The following is a 25,642-nucleotide window of genomic DNA, read 5'->3' as shown; positions in this document are numbered from 1 at the left end:
GTGGCAAAGATATAGACATAAACAGAACAAGGGCCAAACCAGGCTAAGATTTGCTAATCAACCAAAGCCAGATTGAGAACAATGTGTGTGATATAAAAAGTATGGCCCAGAAAATGATGACTGAGATGATGATAAAAATTCCAATGTTTAAGAGCTGCCGCATGTAAAAATTTGCTTATGAACTTTACTGAACTGCCTCGAGCTGGTGGCTATCAATGTATGTTGATGCTTGCCTACACCTTCTCAGGATAGACTGAAACCTTCCCCACCTGAACAAAAAGATACAAGAGGTGACCAAGATGCTGTTGAGACATCATCCCAAAATTTGGACTACAGATAAGATCTCCAGATAAGAGATAAGATCAAGTCCTGCCTATGGTCCTCCTCCAAGTCCAGTTACAACCCCACAAAACAAACTGGGCATTCTCCTCATGAGATTCTATTTGGCCAGCCACTCCCCAATCATAGGTCAAATTAAGGATAATTTTTATAAACTAGGAAAATTACTCCTGAGAAAACAAATGCCAGCTTTGAGAACAGCCATGTAAGATATCCATGGTTGGGTAAAAAAAAAATGCCCATAAGCTTAACAGACCTAGTACACCCATTCAAACCTGGCGACTTTGCTATTAATGTTACTGTCTTAGATCTACCACAGTCAGCTAAAGCCAACAGCCCAAGACAAATGAACCAGCCAGCAGGATCCAGACCATCAGAACCAGCTGATCCTGCAACAAGGTCAGGCCACCACCAGAGACAACAGCCCTGCTCTAGTCACTCCAGAAGCTGACTAGTCTACACATGGGAAAAGCCTGAGGAAACAACAGCCTGGAAGCTAACCAGTCCACACAGCCAAAGCTTAAGGATCAACATAAGTTATAACTTTCCTTTGCCTCTTACCCCTACTTGTCAAAAATACTCAGTTGGCCACTCTGATAGACATACCACCACTCAACTGATGGCCTTAACCAAGTACCAACCTCTGCTCAGTAGGTTGTGCTAAGCATCCCATTGTGACAAAAAAAACCCACCCAATAATAATGATAAAGATGATGCTCTCTAGTAAAACTTGTTATAGAAAGCATAAAAGGGGGGAATAAAATCAGATTGATTAGAAGAAAATTATTTATTATTATTATTATTATTATTATTATTATTATGTAATATGTCTTTAAGCAGGGCTGTAACCAGACTGGTCAAGTCTGGACTATATTTAACCTGGAGTCAATGTAAGGAAACTGATCTGGATAACCTAGTCGTTCTCCTTCACCAGTTACCACCCTATACACATGCCTATTCTATCAATGGTTCCTTTGGTCAGCCACCCTACATCAAAGTGAAGTAGGAGAAAAGGTGGGGTACTCTGACAGACCTCTGACACACAAAGTAGGGGCAAACCGGCTTTAATGCGAGCAGCTCAGTGTGTGACTCCTGTCAGTCTCCAGAGCCCTGAATACAAGTTTGCTCTTCTTTATTTACTTCTTTTTATATTCATGAGGCTTAATCTCATTGGAATTTCCTTGGGAATATAGCAAGCAGGATTTGCACAAAGCAGAGCAGTGGGGTGGGGTAGGGAGGCAAAGAGTTCTGGCAGGGCTTTCTGAGTCTGTTAAGCTCCTTTGGTGACAGATTACAGAAATTATCATGGTTACTCAGGTGCATTCCACAAAAAGCATAGTTTCCCAGTTAACCTATAGTTATCCAATTACACAGTTAACCCATAGTAGTCCAATTCCATATGGAGGGGTGGTCTCCTCTCTCAAAAGGAGGGCCAATCTATTTCACAAAGAGTTTTCAACCTCTGAGGGATCAGCTTTATTCCATAGTCCCCCATATAGCTTCTTTTAAAGTTCTTTAACGTATCCTAACGGGGTAGGTTTTGACTCTTCTTCCATATCTGCTCTGTTGTAATGCAGTCACGCTCTCAAGTACTTTCACTTTAGGAACAGTCTGAGCTCTATCAGATTAAACAAGAGGTCATACATATTTTTGAGTCTTTTGAGCAACCAGAAGTTTTTGGAAGGAACAGCATGGGCTTTTACCAAACCAACAAGTAAATATACATATTTCCTTGATAAATCACACCTGCACACTTTCTCAGCTTGTGTAAATGTTCCAGTCTTGTTATTATCTCTTTATCCTTTTAACAAGATAAAATGTTTATTATTTAAAATCCTCTCATATCAGAAATATCTCTTGTACTTATAGCCTTCTTAATATTTTTTCTGTCTCACTATAAACCTTTTATAATAAACTTGGCTGTAGCTGCTTTTATTTTAAAGTGTCCCTTTTTTTCCTTTTTTCTGTTTTCAGATGGTTATATTTTAAATTTGACTGGCTGTGGACAGAACAGTAACCTTGAATTCTTTTCTTAAATCAAGAGTAGAGAGAAGAGCAAATTTACCCTAGAATTACAATTCAAGAATTTGCAATATACAAGAAATGTTTTAAGCACACCAATTAAACATCAACTTGAATTGGAAACCAAAAGTACATTTATCAATTAGCTAAAATTTGTAATTTGATTTCTCTTGTAAAACCTGCTTATGTCTGGTAGAGCATGGTTGCAGTTTTTCAACTTTGAGTGTGCATCTCCAGGCTGGGGTTGTTTTGTCTTTCACGTTTGCAGGCAATGCCAGGCTGGTAATGCTGAGCTTGGGGCTCTTAAAGCCAGGAGTGTTTCTCTCACTGTTTTGCTTTGTGCGCTTTGGAGCTTTCCCACCTGTTTTCACTCCATTTATTTACATGTACTCATGCATTTTTTCATTTCAGTTCTTTCTAACCTGGGTGTGGTGTTTGTTTGACTCCCTGAGTCTGACTTCCCAGCACCCCCTTTGAGAGTTACCTGCGAGCCCCTCTCGTTTGTGGGCCACTCCTGTGTTCCCCTTGGGTTTGTAGGTTTCTTCCGACTCCCCTTGAGTCAGAGTACTAGGTACACCCTGGGAGGTGATAAGGCTTCACTTCTGTCCTAATAGGACTAGTTCCCCAAAACCTTACCAAGGTCCTGTAGCATGCTGTTGTTCCAGAATCATTCTGAATCCCAAAAGATTTCTTTTGTGCTGGCAAAGGGGGAGGGGTGCTTCTGGGCTGCAGGAGAGCTGATTTCCTCTCTGAGCTGGCACCAGAGGTCTCCCAGTGGCACCAGAGGTCTCAGGATTCTCACCGCTCAGGCCCTTCTCACACCTACAGGCAAAAGGACACAGCAGCTCTGTTGTCTCCAGTCCCTTTGTGGCTGCCAGAAATGTTGCAGAATTCCAAAAGGACGAGAGACCGAATGGAAATCAGGAGGATTTATTAGCACTGAGCGTTTGAACAAAGAAAAATTCTACTTTTTATATATTTAGTTGAAGGAGGGGTGGTCTTTCTAGTGACACAGTGACTGAGTTTACCAAAACAAGACAAGGGCAGGCAGTTTAATAATCTAGCCTTATAAGAAGACAGTGTCTTATAAATCATATGGGAACAGAGTGTCACAAACTTTGTTTATAGAACATCCTCAGGGGTTACAAAACTTTATAGGAATATGACTGTTTACCTTATCAATACCATGGGGAGGTCAGTAATTATGGGAATGGGGGGCAAAACCTGAGTGGGGAGCTGCTAGACTGTTTTCAGCTAGGAGAACTGATTTTCTGTTCTGTTTCCCTACAGACAGGTCATGTATTCTCAATGCTTTCAAAGAATCATTAATGTCTACTGGTATAGACATTCTGAAGGAACCAAAATCATCAGGGCACAGTGGTACATGCCTGTAATCTGAGCTGTTTGGGACGATAAGGCAAGAGGATTGCAAGTTCTAGCCCAGCCTGGGCAATACAGTGAGCCCTATCTCAGAAGAAAATAAAAAGGTCTGGAATGATGTAGCTCATTGTAGAGCGCCTTTCTAACACATCTGAGGCCCTGGGTTCAATCTCTAGCATTGCCACAAACAGAACCAAAATTGTATTTGAGTTCATTAAAACTCCCTGTGCAGTCTTACAGAACAGAACTTTGGTGTCAGCTCTTTTCTCATAATGTGATATTGTGTTGTGAGTTTGGTAAACTGACATTCATGTCTGAATCCTCCTCTAGGGCTGCTTCCTCAAGGGACTGTCATGAGCACCCTTCTGAGGAAAGTGCTGTGTTTAAGATTTAGTCCAGATGATCATGTTGTTGCAGTCGGTTCAGGAAACACAATATTCATGCTGGATGTCAAGGTAAGATTTAACAAACTCAGCAAAGCTCCACAGAGTCCAGAGCTGATGGGGCCTCTCAGTGGCAAGATTCTGCCCTTTTATACTGAGAGTTTTAGTTTGATGCATTTTTAGAACGATGTTGGGAAAAATTAAATCATGTCTTTGTTTTGCAGTTTGTATAAAAATGTCATAAGAACTTTACAGGAAACCTAGCCATCAGGGATGACCTTAACAAACATGTTTAGTAAGCCTTTATCTCACATTCTTTCTTGTAGGGTCCCCACAGTCATCTTAAGGCAGTGCTATCTCATCTCTGTCAAAATGCTTGGCTCCCACCAACAACCACACTTCTCACTTATTTTTTAATTGAAACTAGTTAGGTAAATGTAAACATCTTGCTGCTTGTTGTTTTTAAATCCAGCTGCAACTGCTTGATTGTGGTAGAGTAAGATCAGGGGTCACAGAGCAGAGGGTGGGGCCTGGGGCAGTGTGAAGGAGGATTTTGTTTCCCTGAAGTTATATCTTCTGGAGTTGCATTGTGGAGGTTACCACAGCTGGTCATGTCTTGGCTTCTGTTTACGGATTAGTGCAGGAAAATAGAGGTCATCTCTGTTCATTGCAGTGTTTGGGCTCATTGTCAGATTGAGGCTTCCATGAAGAGAAGTCAGCCACAGTAAAGTAGGGTGTGTTGTGTTGGTTCGAAGAGGGCTTGAGGAGTTTCCTGTTGAACAGACTGCTAAAGCCCCCAGGATAAGTTGGTGATTCAGCTCCAGATACTCAACATGATGCTTGTGGAGATATCTTGTGGAGAATGAATGAGTAGCATGAGGGCAGTCAACTACAGAACAAAATCAGTCACCAAAATGGAACTGATAGGGTTTAGAAGAAAGGAAAACCAAAATAACTTATGGAGATACTTAAGACTGTTAGTGATCGAAGGAGGGTGAAGAGTCCACAGAAGGAAAACGATAAACTGAGGGTTAGGTCTCAGCTACGCATCTCAAAGCTAGCTTGATTAACAGATGGCATGGAACAGCCAGTACTGCTTCAGTACTGGGAGGTGACATCGGAGAAGGTACCAAGGGAACAGCAGAGTGAGTGGACACAGGTGAGTTTCCCCATAAATAATGGAAACTTGGATGAGTCATTTCACAACCCCAAAATAGTCATATAAAAATGATTTCAGTACTGTAATATAATACCAAATAATAAAGAAAATACAAAATATAAAGAAAAGTGAACAAATTAACCTGCACTTACCTTTGAAAACCTTCATGGCTGGTGTGAGGGAGACAAGAGAGAGGAGGGTTATTGTGTGGGTCAACTTTCACTATCTAACAGAATCGCTGCTGTCTGTAGGCTCAATAAAATCTTTTTTCTTTTTGTGCAATTTTAACAAGGAACCTATCCAGTGATACTTGCTTTTGCTTCTTTTTGAGGATTTTGTGGAAATGTGACATTGCATTGTCATATAAACAGATTTATCACTTACACTGCTATAGCCTTATTCGGGTGGTACTTTTCTACAAAATTTTGCACTGTTTCCCACATGTTACATATCTTCCTAATCTCATTTGAAGTAAAGGATTCCTCTACCTCGTTCTCTTCTTCCTCTGTAGATGAGATCTCCTCCATGATCTCTTGCTGTTGGGAGACAGAAGGAGAGGGAGAGGGATGGGGAGGGGGAGGGGGAGAGGAGAGAGAACCATTGGCTCGGTTGCAGTCAGTGATGTTCAGTGTCATGTACTACTCATATCGCAAGACATCACTTGTTTATCAATTAAAATTTATTGGATATGTTTGCTTGTCTTGTGGAACAGTTGCAGAACAAGTTAATTGCAGTCCAAGGTTTTACTGTGTGTTAAATGGATAAAACAGTGCCCTTGCTTTTGGCACTGGTAAGACTAAAAGGAATTGATGCTTTGAAAAGACATCTATGGTCTATAGTTGCCCTAGGGGAAGTAGTGTGTCTGCTGCAAATATAAGTCATGGTCACTTGAGAACATGGCCCTAAAGATGAGTTCAGTGACAGTCGGGACGAAGCCCTACGGATGAGTTCCTTGCACAGTCAGGATGCTCTATAGGGATGAGCTCGATGTACGGTCAGGATCCTCTGTAGTGGTGAGATCACTGCATAGCTAGGATACTCTGTAGGGATGAGCTCATTCTACAGTCAGGATGTTTCATAGTGGTGAGCTCTGTGCAGTCAGGATGCTCTGTAGGGTGAGCTCACTATACAGTTAGGATGTGATACTCTATAGGGATGAACCCTCGTTCAGCGAAGACACTTTATAATGGTGAGCTCTCTGTGTAGTCAGGATCATCTCTGCAGAGGGACTGCTCTGCCATCAAATGCCAGGATGCTCCCTGGATGAGCTCCCACTCCCTCACTCACTCCCTCTGAAGTACTGAGTACAGATGCAGAGTCATTTCTAACTTTGTCATAGGTTTTGGTTTTAATCTTGTCAGGCCCAAAGTTTGTTTCCTTCTGAAGTATGAGGTTTTTTTCCTCATGATGCCAGTATTATTATTCTAATATTACTGCATTTCTATTGTTTTTAATGCATAATTTTATTTTGTTTTTATAATCATATAGATTGATATATACTTTGGTAGAATTTAGTTCAAGGTACAGCAACAGTGGAAACATTTTTACCTTCTCTAAAGTAACGTCTCTTTGCTTAAAGGTCTGGGACCATTTAATGGGATCATTAATATTCAGTTCATCCATTTTAACAGGTAAATTTAAACTTTTCTACCTTGAACCTAATAGGCTTTCTGTAGCCAAATCATCACCACTAATGTGCTATCCCACAGGTGCAGCTGAGCCATGATCCTCTCTACATACTCAGTAGATTTGAGTCCTGGAAGTTTTTTATTAGTGCGCATTAGTTTTATAGACTAGTGGGTTTCATTTGAATAATTTTTACACGTGTGTAACATACTTCAATCTTTTCCAGAGTCATGTATTTAACCACCTTGCCTTCCCCTTCCTGTTTCCTTTTCCCTGTAAGAGCCCCCTTTCTACTTTTATCATCATTCTGTTGAACCATTAGTATCAGGCTCATGGTTTTGCAAGTGGTGAGGAATAAAGTCTTGAACCAAAGGAGGAGGTTAGAAGAGTTTTATTGGGAATAAGAAGAGGAAGAATAGCTCCTAAATTTTTTTTTCCTTAAGTTCTTTTGTTGGTACATTTTAGGTATACAATTCGTTTACATTTATCATTGGGTGTTTGTACCTGTACATGATGTATCTTGCTTCTTATTTTTTCCCTATTACCTGTGCGCCCTTCGCCCCTTCCACCCTTCCCTACTTACGTAAACATCATTTAGCTCCTAGATTTTTAGAAGGGGTCCTGAATGGGGTGACTGCATGGTTACTTGAGTTAGAGTCACTTATAGGTAAACAGAGCATAGGGATTTCTTAATCGTTTAGCGGTCACCTATTATGGGTGGCCCTGTGAAGTTAAAGAAATGACCAGTTGGAACTTAGGCTCACTCTCTCAGTTTCTTTACATAGTTTTTACAGTAAACTGAGATCTTAGAAAGAACTGGTTATTGTGCATTGTAATTTCCTCAGAACTCAGGAACTTAGTAGGGGGTGGCCATATTTTCCTTTTAGATGGAGGGGCCATATTTCACATTGCCTGAGGAATAGCTATTCCTGGCGCAAATTCCTAGTTTCCTATTTATATTTAAATTTTCATTGTTATGGCTGACTACCCAGTTTTTTATCAGCCCTTCTCCACCTACTGTCTCACTCATAAGCTATCTAAATAAACCATCTTCTACACTATCTTGTTTTTTTGTTTAGATTCCATATATGAGAAAACATGCAATATTTATTTTCTCAGTCTGACTTATTTTACTTAACATGATGATCTCCAGTTCTATCAGTTTTCCTGCAGTGATACCACAGTGGAGTATTATTCAGTCATTCAAAGGAATAGAACAGTGTCCTTGGAGTTTTTAACTTATATGCTTGGAGTCTGAGCTTTTCTGTCTCATAGAATTGAACAAAGCATATTGGCTTTCAGATAAAGCACCTGGCCATAGGGGGCCATCTGCTGTCCTGAACTGATGAGACTCAGAACTGTGGTATTTGGAGAGTGTGCCTCCTGTCCCCTCACTCTGAGGCCCAGTGTGCAGTGAGGAGAGGCCAGCGTGCTTGAATGGAGAAGGGTTGCTTTCTCTCCGCACCCCCGCCAGCATTTGTTATTTGTTGATTTCTTGATAACAGCCATTCTTTGTGGGGTGAGGTAGAATCTCAGTGTCGTTTTCATCTGCATCTCTTGAATGACCAGTGATGTGGAACATTTTTCGTATATTTATTTGCTGTTTTTACTTCTTTGAGAAATGTCTGTTCATTTCAGATGCCCATTTTTGAATTGGGTCTTTGAATTTGGGGGGGGTCTGATTTTTTTCATTTCTTTATATATTCTCGATAGTAGACCTTTGTCTGAGGTACAGCTGCTAAAAATTTCTTCCCATATTGTGGGTTGGTAGTTTCTCTTGCAGTGCAGAAGCTTTTTAATAAGATGAGATCCCAGTTGTTGATTCTTTGTGTTAGCTCCCGTTCTACTGAAGATTTGTTCATAAAGTCCTTTCCTATGCCAATGTCATTGAGAGTTATACCTAACTTGTCTTCCAGCAAGTTTAGTGTTTCTGTCTTGATATTTAGGTCTTTAACCCACTTCGATCTTAGTTTAGTACACGGTGATAGGTATGGGTCTAGTTTTAATCTTTGGCAGGTTGAAATCCAATTTTTCCAACACCATTTATTGAACAGGCTATCTTTCCTCCAATGAGGGCGGTTGGCCCCTTTGTCAAAGATGAGGTGGCTAAGTGTGTCTGGAGTTGTTTCTGCATCTTCTAATCTATTCCAGTGATCTTCGGGTGTGTTTCTTTGCCAGCACCATGCTGTTTTTATCACAGTAGCTTTGTAGTGTGGTTTCAAGTTGGGGATTGTGATACCCCCAGCCATGTCTCTGTTGCCTAGAATTGCTTTTGCTATTCTAGGTTTCTTCTGCTTCCAAATGAATTTTTGGATTGTTTTCTCTAGTTCTGTGAAGTATATTGTTGGAATTTCAATCGGTATTGCATTAAATCTATATAGTAGGTTTGGAAGTATAGCCATTTTCACTATATTGATTCTTCCTACCCAGGAACAAGGGGTATCTTTCCATTTTCTTATATCCTCTTTGATCTCCTTCAGAGTGCTGTAGTTTTCAGTGTAGAAGTCTTTTGCTTCCTTTGTTAGATTGATTCCTAGATACTTCATTTTTTAGATGCTATTGTAAAGGGAATTATTTCCCGAATTTCTCTCTCAATGGGTCTGCTATTTGCGTATAAGAAGGCTATTGTTTTTTGAGCATTGACCTTGTATCCAGCTACTCTACTGAATCTGTCAATTAGGTCTGGAAGGCTTTTGACCGAGTTTTTTGGGTCTTCTATGTAAAGTATCATATCATCAGCAAATAATGACAGTTTCACTTCTTCCTTTCCTATCTTTATTCCTTTTCTTTCCTAATTGCTGTGGCTAATGTTTCCAGAACTATATTGAACAGGAGTGGTGATAGTGGGCATCCTTGTCTTGTTCCTGATTTTAGCGTGAAAGTTTTCAGTTTTTGACCATTTAGTATGGTGTTGGCTGTTGGTTTTTCATAGATAGCCTCAATCAGGTTGAGATAAAGACTTTCTATTCCAATTTTCTGTAGGGTTTTTATCATGAATGGGTGCTGGATTTTGTCAAATGCCTTTTCTGCATCTATTGAGATGATTATATGTTTTTTGTCCTTGACTCTGTTAATATCGTGCATTACATTTATTTACTTATAAATGTTGAACCATCCTTGCATCCCTGAGATAAATCTGACTTGGTCAGGGTGTATGATCTTCTTGATGACACTGTGTATTCTGTTTGCCAGTATCTTGTTGAGGATTTTTGCATCTATGTTCATTAGGGAGATTGGGCTGTAGTTCTCTTTTTGGGTTGGGTCTTTCCCTGGTTTTGCAATCAAAGTAACACTTGCTTCCAGGAATGAATTTGGAAGCCTTGCTTCCCTTTCAATTTCCTTGATGAGTTTAAAGAGTAATGGCGATAGTTCTTCTTTAAATGTCTTGTAGAATTCAGCAGTGAAGCCAGCAGGACCTGGGCTTTTCTTTGTTGGTAAATTTTTTATTACATTTTCAATTTCAGGCATTGTAATTGGGGTGTTTTAGAATTTCTATATCTTCTTCATTTAACTTTGGCAATTTGTATATATCTAGAAATCTGTCCATTTCTTCTGCATTTTCCATTTTATTAGAGTAGAGGTTCTCAAAGTAGGTATTGATGATCCTCTGAATTTCTGCTGGATCTGTTGTGGCTTCACCATTTTCATTCTTAATAGCATGGATTTGAGCCTTTTCTTTCTTTTTTTTGATAAGGTGGGCTAAAGGTTTATCGATTTTATTTATTCTTTCAAAAAACCAGCTCTTCGATTCACTGATTTTTTTTGTATCGTTCTCTTAGTCTCCATTGCATTGATTTCTGCTCAGATCTTTATAATTTCCTTTCTTGTATGAGCTTTGGGTTCGTCATGCTCTTCTTTTTCTAGGAGCTTGAGGTTCTGCATTAGGTTATTTAACTGAGTTCTCTCTGTTGTCCTAATATGGGCATTCACTGCTATGAATTTCCCACGTAGAACTGCTTTCATTGTGTCCCACAGATTCCTGTATGTTGTACTGGTATTATCATTTACTTGTAGAAACTGTCTAATTTCTTGTTTCATTTCCTCTGTCACCCATTGGTTGTTCAGGAGAGTGTTATTCAATTTTCATGTGTTTGTGGGGGTTTTTTGGTTTCTTATGTTATTGATCTCCAATTTTATTGCACTATGGTCTGATAATATCCAGGGGTAACTTCAGTTCTTTTACATTTACTTAGATATGCCCTATGAGCTAGCATGTGATGTATTTTGGAGAATGACCTGTATGCAGCTGAAAAGAATGTGTATTCTGCTTTTGTGGGGTGGAACACTCTATAAACATCTATTAAGTCCATTTGTTCAATAGCTTGGTTCAGTTCTAAATTTCATTGTCAATTTTTTTTCTAGGTGATCTGTCCATTTATGATAGAGGGGTGTTGAGATCCCCCACTACAATTGTTTTAGTGCTTATTTGGTTTTTCATGTCCATTAATATTTGTTTTGTATAGTTAGGGGCATTCATATTTGATGCATATATATTTAGGATTGTCATCTCTTCCTCTTGAATTGTTCCCTTCACAAGGATGTAGTGACCATCTTTGTCTCTCTTAATTAGTTTTGGTTTGAAATCTACTTTGTCTGCAAATACTATTGCTACCCCTGCTTTTTTTCTGGGTTCCTGTCGCGTGGAGAACTGTTTTCCATCCTTTTACTTTCAGTGTATGAATTTCCTTTTGAGTTAGGTGTGTTTCTTGTATACAGCATATTGCTGGGTTTTGCTTCTTAATCCATTCTGTCAGTTTGTTTCTTTTGATTGGTGAATTGAGGCCATCAACATTGATAGTTATAATTGAGAGATATTGACTCATCCTTGCCATGATATTTTATTTTTCTTGGCTCTTTTATTTCTTATTTTTCCCCCTTTCCCTTTAGTGTCTCATCTTGCGTGGTGTCTTCTCTCTGTTGGCCCTCATGGAGTTGTGACCTTCATTGTCTTTTTCTAGATTATTGAATAACATTGTTTGGAGTGCTAGTTTGGTGCTAGTTTGCTCTAATGACTCTGAGGCTACTTTATTTTCCTTATACCAGGAAGGAAATCTGATTAGATCAATCACAACATGTTAGACCAAATGATACAATCAGCAATACCATAGCATCAAGCACAGCTTAGAAAATGACAATTTGTGGTAGTTATTAATCTATGACATTTAAGTATGTGAAGTATAATCCCCTATGCCTCTGTAGTGTGGGACCAGGTAGCAGAAGAGCTGGAGGGTGTGTGTGTGTGGGGGGGATTGGAAATGGGCCTTGCAGGCACCTGCGCGGCTAAGTGGAGCACTGGATTGGGGCGGGGCTCCAAGCTGTGCCTGGGACCTCACTGTGGCGTGGCCAGGGACCGGGAGGCAGCAGAGTAGCTTCATGCTGCTTGGCTGACCTGCGGAGCTGAGCGCTGGATGGGGGCGGGGCTCCAAGCCGCTCCTGGGACCTCACTGTGGCATGGGCAGGAACTGGGACCATATGTAAGTTTTAGAAGTATGCCCATTTTGACAAAATTTATGCTGCCTATCCAGGAGCAGGGGATATGTTTCCATTTTCTGATGTTTTCTTTGACCTTTTTTTCATAATTCTGTAGTGTTTATTACAGAGGTCTTTTGATTAGGTTAATTTTTCCCTGTATTATAAATTCTGATCACTGATATCAATTGTGATCAGTCTTTTTCAATGTATTTTTATTATTTTAAAAAAATCCTTGAGTATTTAGTTTTTCTTGAAGCTATTGTAAATGATATTTTTCTAATTTCTTTCTCAGTGGGGTCATTGTTGGTGTACAGAAATGCTGCTGATTTTTTGTGTGCTGATTTTTTTATCCTGGTTTTTTTTACTGAATTTGTTTATTAATTTTAAGAATCTTTTGGTGGACTTTTTTTGGTTTTCTATGTAAGGGATCATCTGTGGGTAAAGACAGTTTGACTTCTTCCTTTCTTATATATATTTCTTTCTTTTATTTTTGGATACCGGGGATTGAACTTGGGTCCTTGCACTTGTGGGGCAGGCGGCAGCATCACTGAGCTAAATCCCTGGCCTTGTTTCATTTTTTTCATTTCTTTCTCTTGCCTGATTATTTAGGTTAAAGTTTCCAGTACTGAATTGAACAGGAGTGATAATGGTGGTCATCCTTGTGTTGTGCCAGATTTTAGAGCCAAAGCTTTCAGCTTCTTCCCATTTAATTTGATATTGGCAGGTTTGTCATAAACAGTTTTTATCAGTTTGAGGTAAAGTCCTTCTATACCTATTTTCTTTAGGATTTTACTATCATAAATAGATGTTGGATTTTGTCAAAGGCCTTTTCTACATTTTTTGAGATGGTCATTGATTTTGTTCTTGCTTCTGTTTGTGTGATGTATTACATTCATTGATTTGCATATATTGAACCATCCTTGCAAGTTTGGGATGAAGTGCACTTGGTCATGATATATGATTTTTTTGGATGATATGTTGCATTGTGTTCGCCAGTATATTGTTTAGAATTTTTGCATCTATATTCATTAAAGAGATTAGCCTGTAGTTTTCTTTTTTTATGTATTTTAAATTTTTGTTCTGCAAGTAAGAAAGATAGTTGAAAAATGAGGAATTGGAACAATACATTTACTCACCGAGTGTCAGCTGTTACTGCTGTATCCACCCATTAGATACAGCAGGCTGTGGATAGTCTGATAGGTTTTCACTGGGAGAAAACGGAAGGAATTGTGTCATTACCACCAGGATGGCTGTCCTAACATGAAGGGGACGCTGACTCACTTTCATGTTGGATGCTGTAGCTTTCCTTTTTTGTTGTTGTTGAGTCCTTTTGTAGTTAGGGAATCAAGGTAATACAAGGTAATGTCAATATTCCTTCTATTTCAATTTCATTAAAGAGTTTAAGGAGTATTGGCATTAGATCCTCCCTGAAGTTCTTGTAGAATTCAGTGGTGAATACATCTGGTCCTGGACTTTTTTAAATTGGTAGGTTTTTTTTTTGTTGTTGTTTTTTGTTTTTTTTTTTTTGTACTGGGGATCGAACTCGGGTCCTTGTGCTTGCGAAGCAGAAATTGGTAGGTTTTTTAAAAATTACCACCTCAATTTCATGGCTTGTTATTGGATTATTGAGGATTTAAAAATCTTGCTTCAGTTTTGGTAATTCTCATATCTAGCAATGTATCCATTTCTTCTAGACTCTTCTATTTATCAAAGTACAGGTTTTTGAGGTAATTATGAATAAGCATCTGGATTTTGACAGTGTCCATCGTGATTTTGCCTTGTACATTTCTAGTTGCATTGATACTGGCTTTTCTTTCTTTCTTTTGGTGAGATTGGCTAAGGATTTGTTTATTTTGTTTATTCTATTTAAGAACCAGCTCTTTGATTCATTGATTCTTTGCATTTTTTTAGTCTCCATTTCATTCATTTCTGCTCTGATCTTTATAATTTCTTGTACTAGCTTGGATTTGTATTATTCTTGATTTTCTTGAACTTTGGGGTACATCATTAGATTATTTAGTTAGGCTCTCTTTGTTTTTCTCATGTAAGCATTTACAGTGATAAACTTCCATGTAAGGACTGCTTTCATTATGTCTCATAGGTTCTGAGATATTGTACTGGCTTAAGTGTTTGATTCTAGGAACTGTGTTATTTCTTCCTTGATTTCTTTAGAGACTCATTAATTATTCAGGAGTATATTGTTTAATCTCTATGTGTTTGCATAATTTTTATGATTCCTTTTTCTATTAATAGTTTCATTGCACTGTGATCTCTTCACTGCATAGGATAATTTTGATTCTTCTGTATTTTTTAAGCTTGCGGTATGGGCTAGTATGTTTTCTATTTTGTAGAAAGTTTTGTATTCTGCTGTAAAGAATGTCTCTTCTGTTGTTGAACACTGTAGATATCTATTAAGTCCATTTCTTTGAAGGTGTAGTTCAGCTTTGATATTTCTTTGTTGACTTTTTTTTGTCTAGTTGATCCATCTGTTTGTTATGGTGGGGTATTTAGGACCCTTGCTATAATTGCATTAATATTTTTCTCATCTCATTCAGAGACTGGATTTCTTTTTCTTGTAGGGCTTGAAACACTGCATTGCAAGCTCTTCTGGCCTTTATGGTTTGTGTTGAGAAGTCTGCTATAATTCAAATGTATTTGCCTTTGTTGGCTATTTATTGTTTTTAGCTAACAGCTTTTGTGATTCTGATCTGTGTTGGACTTCTAGGATTTTAACTCTAATGTGTTGTGAAGAAGTTCTTTTATGATTTTGGCTATTTGGGGTTTTATATGCTTTGCTGATCTGTATATTAAATTCTTTTCCCATACTTGGAATGTTTTCTTCTGATTTCTGTAAACAGAGTTTTCATGACATTCATGCTATCTTCTGATTTTTCACTAATTCTAATTAATCTTAGGTTAATCTTCTTTGAATCATCCAGCAGCTCTTGGATCCATTTTTTATGATCTCTTGTTGTTTCTAAGGTATTTCTGTATATATGGTCACTTGCATCAGCATTATCTTCTAGTTGTGACACTTTCTCTTCACGTTGGTCACTTCTGCTGCCCATACTTTCAATAAAACTTTTTTAAAAAAATAACTTTATTATCAAACATACACACATACAAAAAATTAAAACCATTCAAAGAAGAACAATGCAAAGGGAATAAAACTACCATAATATTCAAATACAGTAGAACTCAACCAAAACAAGACTGAAAGCACTTAAACATTTTTCCGTATAACTTAAAAAAGCATCTCAAGCACCAACAAGACACCAGAGGATATGATTTGTTTCAGAAAGATCCCCAAAACCAACATTTAACAAATAATGATCTGGAAAAAAACCTCCAGTTAGCAGACTCCACATAAGCCAATCTTCTCCCTAATTTAAATTTTGATACAGGCATATGACAAGCGATGGAAACACAATCCGAGAAATATGTTATTAGGCCATTTCATCCATGTGTGTCATTAATTACACTTTCAGTTTCTCACACTAGAGAAACTATTTGGTATTTACACGTGTGTCCTATTTATTTCACTTAAGAGGATGGCCTCAATATGCATCCATTTAGCTATAAATGTCTCTAGTTTCTCATTCTTTATGGCTGAGTAATACTCCATTTTATAAAAAAACCACATCTTTTTTATCCAGTTTCCAGTTGATGGGCACTTGGGCTGTTTCCAAGCTTTCGCTATTATGAACTGTGCAGCTATAAACATGGGCACACATATATTGCTGTGGTAAGATTTTTTTAAATTCTTTTGTGAAGATACCCAGTAGGGGAATAGCTGGGTCGAATGGGACCTCTAAGCCTAGTTCTTTGAGGTATCTCCATACGGATTTTCACAGTGGTTGCACCAGTCTGCACTCCCACCAACAATGGAGAAGGGTTCCTTTCTCCTCACACCCCTGCCTGCATTTGTTATTAGATGATTTCTTAATAGCAGCCATTCTTTCTGGGGTGAGGTGGAATCTTAGTGTTGTTTTCATCTGCATCTCTCGAATAACCAGTGATGTTGAGCATTTTTTCATATATTTATATGCTGCCTTTACTTCTTTGTCTGAGAAATGTCTATTCATTTCAGATGCCCATTTTTGAATTGGGTCTTTGAATTTGGAGGGTCTGATTTTTTTCAGTTCTTTATGTATTCTAGATAGTAGTCCTTTGTCCAAGATACAGTTGCTGAAAATTTTTTCCTACATTGTAGGTTGTCTCAGCTCTGTTAGTGGTTTCTCTGGCAGTGCAGAGGCTTTTTAATAAGGTAAGATCCCAGTTGTTGATTCTTTGTGCAAGTTCCCATGCTACTGAGGTTTTGTTCATAAAGTCTTTTCCTGTACCAATATCTTCAAGAGTTCTACCTAACTTATCTTTCAGCAAATTTAGTGTTTCTGTCCTAATATTTAAATCTTTAATCCACTTTGATTTTAATTTAGTGCATGGTGATAGGCATGGGTCAAGTTTTAATCTTTGGCTGGTTGAAATCCAGTTTTTCCAACACCATTTATTAAATAGGCTCAATAGAACTTTTTGTGTCCTAGATTTCTGTTTGATAACTTTTTGTGGACTCTAATTCTTTGCTAAACTGGTAGTTCATATTGTATATCATTTTGTGTAGATCAGCTAGCTTTTTATTAGTGTTTTCTTTAAGCTCACTGACCATTTAGTTATATCATCTTTGAGCTCACTGAGCACCATATTGATCTGTTTATTTTGTTGTTGTTGTTTCCTCTTTTGTCACTTCATATTGTTGGCTGTTTGGCTTCTGATTTCCTCTCCATCAGTGCCTCATAGGTCAGCTTTGGGAGAGTTCAGGGTTTTTTGAAGGATTTGATTGCAGTGTTCTCTCATTTTTCTATTGCTTTATTTGTGCTGAGGGTTGAAGATCAAGTATAGTGGAGATATTCTTAATTAGTATTTGCTTTCCAGTGATGTGCTTTAGGTATGGCTAACTTTAGGTCTTTACTTCTGTCCCAAGATCCATCCACCTTCATTAATTTGAGGCGGGGAAGATGCAATGTAATTCTCCCCATACCCAGTTCTATGGAAAATAACTGCAGTAATGTTGGTGACACAAAGACAAACCAAATGTTAGCATACAAAACAGCCAATTAATAGCACCATCTGTGCAATCACTGGCAATAGCAAAGAAATCAGCAACAATAAAAGTCAAAGACAAACTGGATATTGATATACCATAGGAACCAATAAAAGCTATCACTGTACCACCCTTAGTAATAGAAGTCTGCAATAATAATATAGACAGAAAACGGACCAAATATTGACAAGCAGTAAATATCTGCAGCAACTCTACCGCCATTAACAATAGAAAAGAATTCAACCATAGAGTCACCTAAGTTTCTAAAAGTGAATAATGCATAATATTAATGCTGATAAAAATGGAGGGGATAGTGAAGCTGGAAATCAAAGATGTAAAATATGAAAATAAAGAAAAGGAGGATGAGAAGGAGGCAAGAAAAGTGAGATAAAGGATCTAATTATGCAAAAGAAAATCAATATTAGATAAAAATAACATAATTTAAAAGAGGAAACAAGAAAAAGAAGAAAGAAATAACAAAGAACAACAACCAAAATCACTGCTTTCTCCACCTAGCTTTATGGCCTGTGGGTTTGTGAGGTGCTATCCCCTGCTTCAGAGCTTCCCTGTGTCTGTATACTCCAGGCTGTGGCAAGCGCCCTAGCCAAGGAGTATCTCTGTTTGTGTTAGCAGATGAGGGAAGCAGACTATTGACCTTTGTGCTGGATGCAGGCAGTGGGGCAGGGTGGTCAAGCAGTCTGCTGGATTCAGCACTTTTAGACCCAGTACCCTCTGAAAACCATATGCAACCAGCCTGGCTTCTCACTGCCAAGGGTGGGATCCCCATATACTTTCAGACCTGACCTTAAACTTCTTAGGTCATCTATAACTAGCTCTGACTCTTCTCCATGACTGTCTCTTGTGGCCACCTCCCATGCAGTCATTGGTAGGGTGACCCTGGAAACCCTGAAGTGCAGTTATTCTGTGGCTTCTGATTTCTGGATTAGCCCCATCTTAGAAAATCAATGCCTTCCCCAATGTCCCCTGATTAAACACTTTCAAATATGGTGGGCTTTTCACTGAGTTTCTTCTCCAAGTCTAGCCTACCATGTGGAAGGAGTCACTCTCAAAGTAAAGCCTCATTCTATTTTTGCAGTTTACAATAGCCATGGGCTTTCACAGGGCCAGTGCTGCCAGCTCAATGTATTGTTTCTCCTTGGGGCTGCCGACCCTCTCCAGGCTTACCTTGTATTAGCAGCGACAGGTCCTTTCCCAGGAGTGGGTTTGTGACAGGTGCCATGGAGAGCTCTGAGGCTCTCTGTCAGCTAGGTGGGGTATAGTAGCTGTTCCAGGTCAGGCGTTTTGGAAGCTGAAACCCAACTAAGATGTCACTGCAGACTGTGGAGTAGGATAACAAGTAAATCTTTGTAGAGGGTGACATTGAACCAGAGCACCCTGCTTCCTGTCCTCAGGTCCCTCCTATCTGAACCTTGCCACCCTAGCCCTTCTCTGTGTGTGTGGGTCACACATGGGGGCTCCATTCTGTGTGCTGTGTTTATCACTCACACTTCATTGATTGTCCCAGTGGCCCTTGTCCAAGTTTCCTGGTCCTCTTTGTTCTCTGTTTATCAGGGCCTTACACTACACAGAAGCAGTCATCACAGCAGGAGCAGGAGGCCTTTATGTTTAGTTCTGGCAAGAAGATATACCTTTGGACAATACATTTGATGACAATAAAAATCTGAGAAGAGAGAGGAGGCAAAGGGGCCTGGTGTGGTCTCACATGGGCGACTCAGTTGGATGTGGAGCATGCTCCAGAGGGCCCTTCCTGCTCTCCAGGTCATGCCTGTGACACACCATGGGGCTGAAACATGCCATCTTGTGCTCAGAAGAGAAGGAGTACCCACTTCTAGTAAGTCCATAGGCAGCTCTGTTGCTCTCGTGCTGGGAGTGGAGGTCAGTCCCTGACTCCCTGCATGTGCTGAAGGAAAGGCGGGCCCCGACCCTATGGTATCAGGGCAGGAAGAGGGCAACCCGCCTCAATTTCTGTAATGCTCAGGCTTGTGCCTGCTTTTTCCTGGAGTCATTGTAGTCTGGGTGGGCAGCAGATGCTGTGAAGGCAGAAGACCAAGGATTAGAGATTGTGCTAGCCCAGGAGTCACCATCTGTTTGAGAGGTCAGAACTGGGAGAGTGACTTTAGGTTCCCTCCTGGATATGGGCATGAGTATCCCAGTGTGGTGTGGGAGACAGTGAGTCACACAGCTGGCCATGGAGTTGCCATAGAGGTCAGACTGAGGATAGGCAGGTGAAGAGACATAGCTGATGCTCAGTGAGGCTATCATAGATACTGGCTCCCAGGAAGCCTTGTCCTTCACTGCTAGCTGAGCAGCCCAGATGGGGACCTTCAGCTTCCTTCCACTGGGCCTGCTGGTTGTTAATAAGGCCACAGTCATCACCAGAGGGCAGCAAAGTCACAGCAGATATTCTTCTGCTCAGTAGATTTTAGTTCTTTTTTTTTTTTAATCTTCCCTGGTTTGTCCATTCATATTTCACTGGTTTCCTAACAAGATGTCATATGGTGATATATGTGTAGTCTGATCTTTAAATTATCATGTGTAACTCTCAGGCAGTGGGCTCTGCAGTGGCAAATTTCCATGCTCTCTAAGGTTTTCATTACCCAGTGCCTAGGTCTGGGCTATGCTGGAATAGCCGAACAAGTGTAGAGTCATTGGCTGCCTGAATGTGATCCATTCTATGTCTCTTTCACATGCCAGCTACTGTCCCTCCAACACACTGGTCCTGGGTAGATCTTTCAAACACCATCTTTGCCTTCTGCTCTTGCCTCTCCTGCTCCTCAGAGCACTCGGGTGGATGCATCTGAGGATGCTGCATCAGGCTGGTCTCCCTTGGCTCAAGGCCTTTCTGAGAGGCTATGAGTACAAGACAGAGTAAGGCCCAAGACCATATATTCCCCAACCCAATACAGGGTGGGTGCAGATGGAAGGAGGAATGCTAGACAGAAAAGCTTGAAAGGCAAGTGGAAACTATTGGGGTCCTCAGACCACAGCACCCCAGTATCATCACACAGCCAGAGTACATGCCCAGGAAACCAGCCCCTGAAACAGGCATGTTACAGATGGTAGTTGGTATGTGAGAATGCTCTGGGAACCCTTTTCCTCCATTATAATAAAAGAAAAGCGGTTCTTTAAAAGATGCGTAACTTACCTCAAAGTCTTCTGTACTGTTTTCTGATATTGTACTTTCTAATGTTCCTTTTTAAAGCATATGCTCACATATACACCCATGATTCTGAACTTCATATTTTAAGAAATATGAGCTTTCGGAAACATCTCCTTCAGGAGCTGTGTTGATTAAACCTCTAAGTGAAGTATCATCTTGGGGCTATGGTTCTATTGGTGTGGCTGTAGCTAGGAAACGCCACCGTATGTGTTATTTACTCCTTGAAGAAAGGCAGTTTAGGTGTTTCTTGGCAACGTGCAGGCAGATAACACCCTTGATCCTCTCTCCTTGCACTGGTTAGGTCACGATGGAGCTGTGAATTGCATCTGCTGGAGCCATGATGGGAGGTGGCTGCTCTCTGCTGCACAGGACTGGACTCTGAGGGTGTGGTCAGTTCACAGGAAGGAAATCATGCTGCTGCTGGTAATGCATGCCCTATCTGATGAGGAACTCTGGACATGTGGTCTGGAGCACTGTCTAGCTGGAAGTGAGCTTGGAGGCCCCACAATTACCTTGATCTTGAGGTTGGGAAATGGACATAAACCAGGAGTTTGCTTCAGTGCAATAGAAATTGCTGAGTGATTCAGTAGTTTCTTATACACATTCATTCACACATGATATGTGGACCCAGATGATATATGTGTACATATATATAGTGTATACATATATGTAAACGCAGTTAACGTATCTTTATATTTATTATGGTCTGCAAATAGCAAAACAATGCTGAAATACTTGAATGATTTGAAATTCAAATTATTAATTTTTGTAGTAATAATAAAAATGAACAAGAGTATATTATGCAAAGGAAGTGTATTTTGGAGAGTAAAATTGTTTTAGATAAGTTATGTAAGATTATTTGGAAATAGAATGGGAGAGGAGAGAAAAAAGATTGCAAAAATCTTAATAACTAAGGAAGGAAAAGAAAGGCAATAATAGAAAACTCATTTTCAGTTAAAGAAATTATGTCCTGGTGATTACAAATACATAAATGGTGAAATTTTCAAAATTATTAGTATTTATTTTCTTTTTTGGTGTGTATAAAATGTTTTATTTAAAGGTTTTTAATATGTACATATTACATTATGATGACCAAGGCAGTATTCTACATGACAAAAATCAAAATAAAACAAATTTATAAAGTAAATGTACAGGCACTGAACAAGCATATTTGATATTTAATTCAGGCTGCATATACATAAAACAGTATTACCACAGGCTTACGCAAAATAAATTATTTCTTAGAACACCAAAATGCCAACCATTCTAACTGTCCAATGCCTTATGTATTTTGAGAGAATTTTTATATATTATAAAAACAACTGGCGTAACTAACACTTAATGACTGCAAAAAATAGAATGTAATTAAAAACATTTGTAATGCAATTCTGGATAAAATATACACAGTAAATCTCATTAGTTAAAAAATTTAAAAACAAAACATTACCCTGAATAATGATGAAAACCTCACTATGGAAAAATAGTCATTTCTCAAAGAACTAAAACTAGAGGTTCCTTTTGACCCAACTATACCTCTTCTTGGTGTCTTCCCAAAAGAATTAAAAACATCATACCACAGCAGTATATGTACACCCATGTTTATAGCAGCACCATTTGCAATAGCTAAATCTTGGAAACAGCCCAAATGCCCACCAACTGATAAATGGATAAAGAAGATGTGGTTTTTTTATACAATGGAGTGCTACTCTGCCATAAAGAAGGATGAGCTTCAGACATTTATAGCTAAATGGATGGACCTTGAGACCATACTCTTAAGTGTAATAAGTCAGACACATATGTTTAAATATTGCACTATTTCTCTGGTGTAAGAAACTTAATGTGGAAATAAGGACTGAGATGTATAATGGATGTTGGAAAATGGAAAGTAAGTGTTCAAATGGGAAGGGGAAGAAGGGAGGAGGAAGGGAGAAAGGAAGAAAGCAACAAGAAAAAAGTGAAAATAGAAGGGAAAAAGGGAAAACAAAGCTTTTGTACATAGGGAGGGGAGGGGGCTTGGGGGGAATGGGATAAAATAAAAAAATAAAATTAAGAAAAAAATGCTCATCATTTGTATATTATTGGTAGAAAGATGCAAGGTGTAAGATTTTGTTGGGGGGAGGGGGAATGGGAAGACATCTAATGAAATCACTCATTTAAAATTTGTTCAAAATGTTCATAAGTTTGTAACCAGCTGTTTATACCATCTTAAAACATTTTACCATGAATGTAGTTTATACTGTTCCTCAAAATGAGATCCAAGGGCTGGGGATTTAGCTCAGTGGCACTGCACCTGCCTTGCAAGTGCAAGGTCCTGAGTTTAGTCCCTAGTACCAAACAAACAAAATGAGATCCAAAGGCCTGAAAGAATTCTAATGTGGGCCCACTAATATATATTATAAACAAACTCCCAATGTGATTATTCTATATTCTGAAATGCCCTATGGGAAAGAGCAATACCTAAAAGAAAAATCATGAACATAAACATACTTTTGACATGTGAGAATTGCATATGTTTATGATGTGAATATTGTTTTTTGTTTTAAAGCAAGTTCCCGGCATTAAGGGAAACATGTATACCTTTCAAATAAACATGTGAATGTATATAAACATTTTCCTTTGATATTCTTATTACTTTCAAACTTAGTTATTTGAAGAAAAGACAATATATGACTACAAGCTTTGGAAAGGTTATATTTCTAATGAAATGGAGCATGCAAAAGAAAGCTAAAAAGATAACTTATTAAATGCCTATACATTTTAATTCATTCTAAATTTAAAACTAAAATTAAATTTTACTAGGATTGTACTTTTATAGTATATTTAGATGATCATGGTTACTTTTGAAGTCTACTGCATAAAAATGGTACAAAAATAAAGAGAAGAATTCTATACTGGCAATTATTTAAATAAATTGCTAACCATTAATTTTTTTTTTAATTTTTTTTAATGTAATAAATTCCTTTTTATTATCTCTCCAGTAGGTTCTCAGGTCCTTTGTAAGTGTGAACTTCTAATTCTTTTTTTTATATATATTAATTGGTACATTTTAGGTATACAATACATTTACATTTATCATTGGGTGTTTGTACCGGAACATGATGTATTTTAGTTCTTATTTTCTCCCCCATTATCTATGCACCCTTCCCTATTTACATAGACTTTGTTTCCATTTTTTTTTTCTTTCTCATAATTTTTCCTTTCCTTTCTTCCCTTTCCCCTTCCACCACCCCTACCCCTTTGGACCTTTTCCTATTTCAAATTATCAGTTATTCATTTTAATCCTTTTCATCCTTATTCACACTTTCAGTTTCTCACTAGAGATACTATTCGGTATTTACACATGTGTGTCCTATTTATTTCATTTAAGAGTCTGGCTTCAATATGCATCCATTTAGCTATAAATGACTCTAGTTTCTCATTCTTTATGGCTGAGTAGTACTCTGTTTTATTAAAAAACCCCACATCTTCTTTATCCAGTTTCCAGCTGATGGGCACTTGGGCTGTTTCCAATCCTTAGCTATTGCAAACTGTGCCGCTATAAACATAGGTGCACATATATCCCTGTGGTGTGATTCTTTTAATTCTTTGGAGAAGGTACCCAGTAGGGGAATAGCTGGGTCAAATGAGAACTCTAGTCCTAGTTCATTGAGGTATCTCCATACTGATTTCCACTGTAGTTGCACCAGTCTGGAGTCCCACCAACAATGGAGAAGGGTTCCTTTCTTTCCGCACCTCCACCAGCATTTGTTATTTGTTGATTTCTTGATAACAGCCATTCTTTGTGGGGTGAGGTGGAATCTCAGTGTTGTTTTCATCTGCATCTCTTGAATGACCAGTGATGTGGAACATTTTTTCATATATTTATTTGCTGTTTTTACTTCTTTGAGAAATGTCTGTTCATTTCAGATGCCCATTTTTGAATTGGGTCTTTGAATTTGGGGGGTCTGACTTTTTCAATTCTTTGTATATTCTCGATAGTAGACCTTTGTCTGAGGTACAGCTGCTAAAAATTCCTTCTCATATTGTAGGTTGGTAGTTTCTCTTGCAGTGCAGAAGCTTTTTAATAAGATGAGATCCCAGTTGTTGATTCTTTGTGTTAGCTCCCGTTCTACTGAAGATTTGTTCAGAAAGTCTTTTCCTATGCCAATGCCATTGGGAGTTCTACCTAATTTATCTTCCAGCAAGTTTAGTGTTTCTGTCTTAATATTTATATCTTTAATCCACTTCAATCTTAGTTTAGTGCACAGTGATAGGTATGGGTCTAGTTTTAATCTTTGGCAGGTTGAAATCCAATTTTTCCAACACCATTTATTGAACAGGCTATCTTTCCTCCAATGAAGGTGGTTGGCTCCTTTGTCAAAGATGAGGTGGCTGAGTGTGTCTGGAGTTGTTTCTGCATCTTCTAATCTATTCCAGTGATCTTCGGGTGTGTTTCTTTGCCAGCACCATGCTGTTTTTATCACAGTAGCTTTGTAGTATAGTTTCAAGTTGGGGATTGTGATATCCCCAGCCATGTCTCTGTTGCCTAGAATTGCTTTTGCTATTCTAGGTTTCTTCTGCTTCCAAATGAATTTTTGGATTGTTTTCTCTAGTTCTGTGAAGTATATTGTTGGAATTTCAATCGGTATTGCATTAAATCTATATAGTAGGTTTGGAAGTATAGCCATTTTCACTATATTGATTCTTCCTACCCAGGAACAAGGGGTATCTTTCCATTTTCTTATATCCTCTTTGATCTCCTTCAGAGTGCTGTAGTTTTCAGTGTAGAAGTCTTTTGCTTCCTTTGTTAGATTGATTCCTAGATACTTCATTTTTTAGATGCTATTGTAAAGGGAATTATTTCCCGAATTTCTCTCTCAATGGGTCTGCTATTTGCGTATAAGAAGGCTATTGTTTTTTGAGCATTGACCTTGTATCCAGCTACTCTACTGAATCTGTCAATTAGGTCTGGAAGACTTTTGACCGAGTTTTTTGGGTCT

At 38.6% G+C, this 25,642-nt stretch overlaps 1 protein-coding gene across 1 annotated transcript in view; it reads left to right on the top strand.

Moving 5' to 3' along the window:
• The window catches only part of Wdr27 (WD repeat domain 27), a 187,757-nt gene that overhangs the window by 10,347 nt on the left and 151,768 nt on the right, over positions 1-25,642 (top strand). The window contains 5 exon segments of the mRNA XM_087196013.1: positions 4,072-4,196; positions 6,863-6,914; positions 19,055-19,157; positions 19,159-19,334; positions 20,965-21,086. Coding sequence (XP_087052139.1) covers positions 4,072-4,196; positions 6,863-6,914; positions 19,055-19,157; positions 19,159-19,334; positions 20,965-21,086 — 578 coding nt within the window.

Source organism: Heterocephalus glaber, unplaced genomic scaffold, assembly GCF_053883595.1.
Source record: "Heterocephalus glaber isolate CG9 unplaced genomic scaffold, H.glaber_assembly_v1.0 deba00001610, whole genome shotgun sequence".
Lineage (NCBI taxonomy): Eukaryota > Metazoa > Chordata > Mammalia > Rodentia > Bathyergidae > Heterocephalus > Heterocephalus glaber.
Note: the sequence above shows the minus strand (reverse complement) of the source record. Positions and strands in the feature narration are given on the sequence as shown.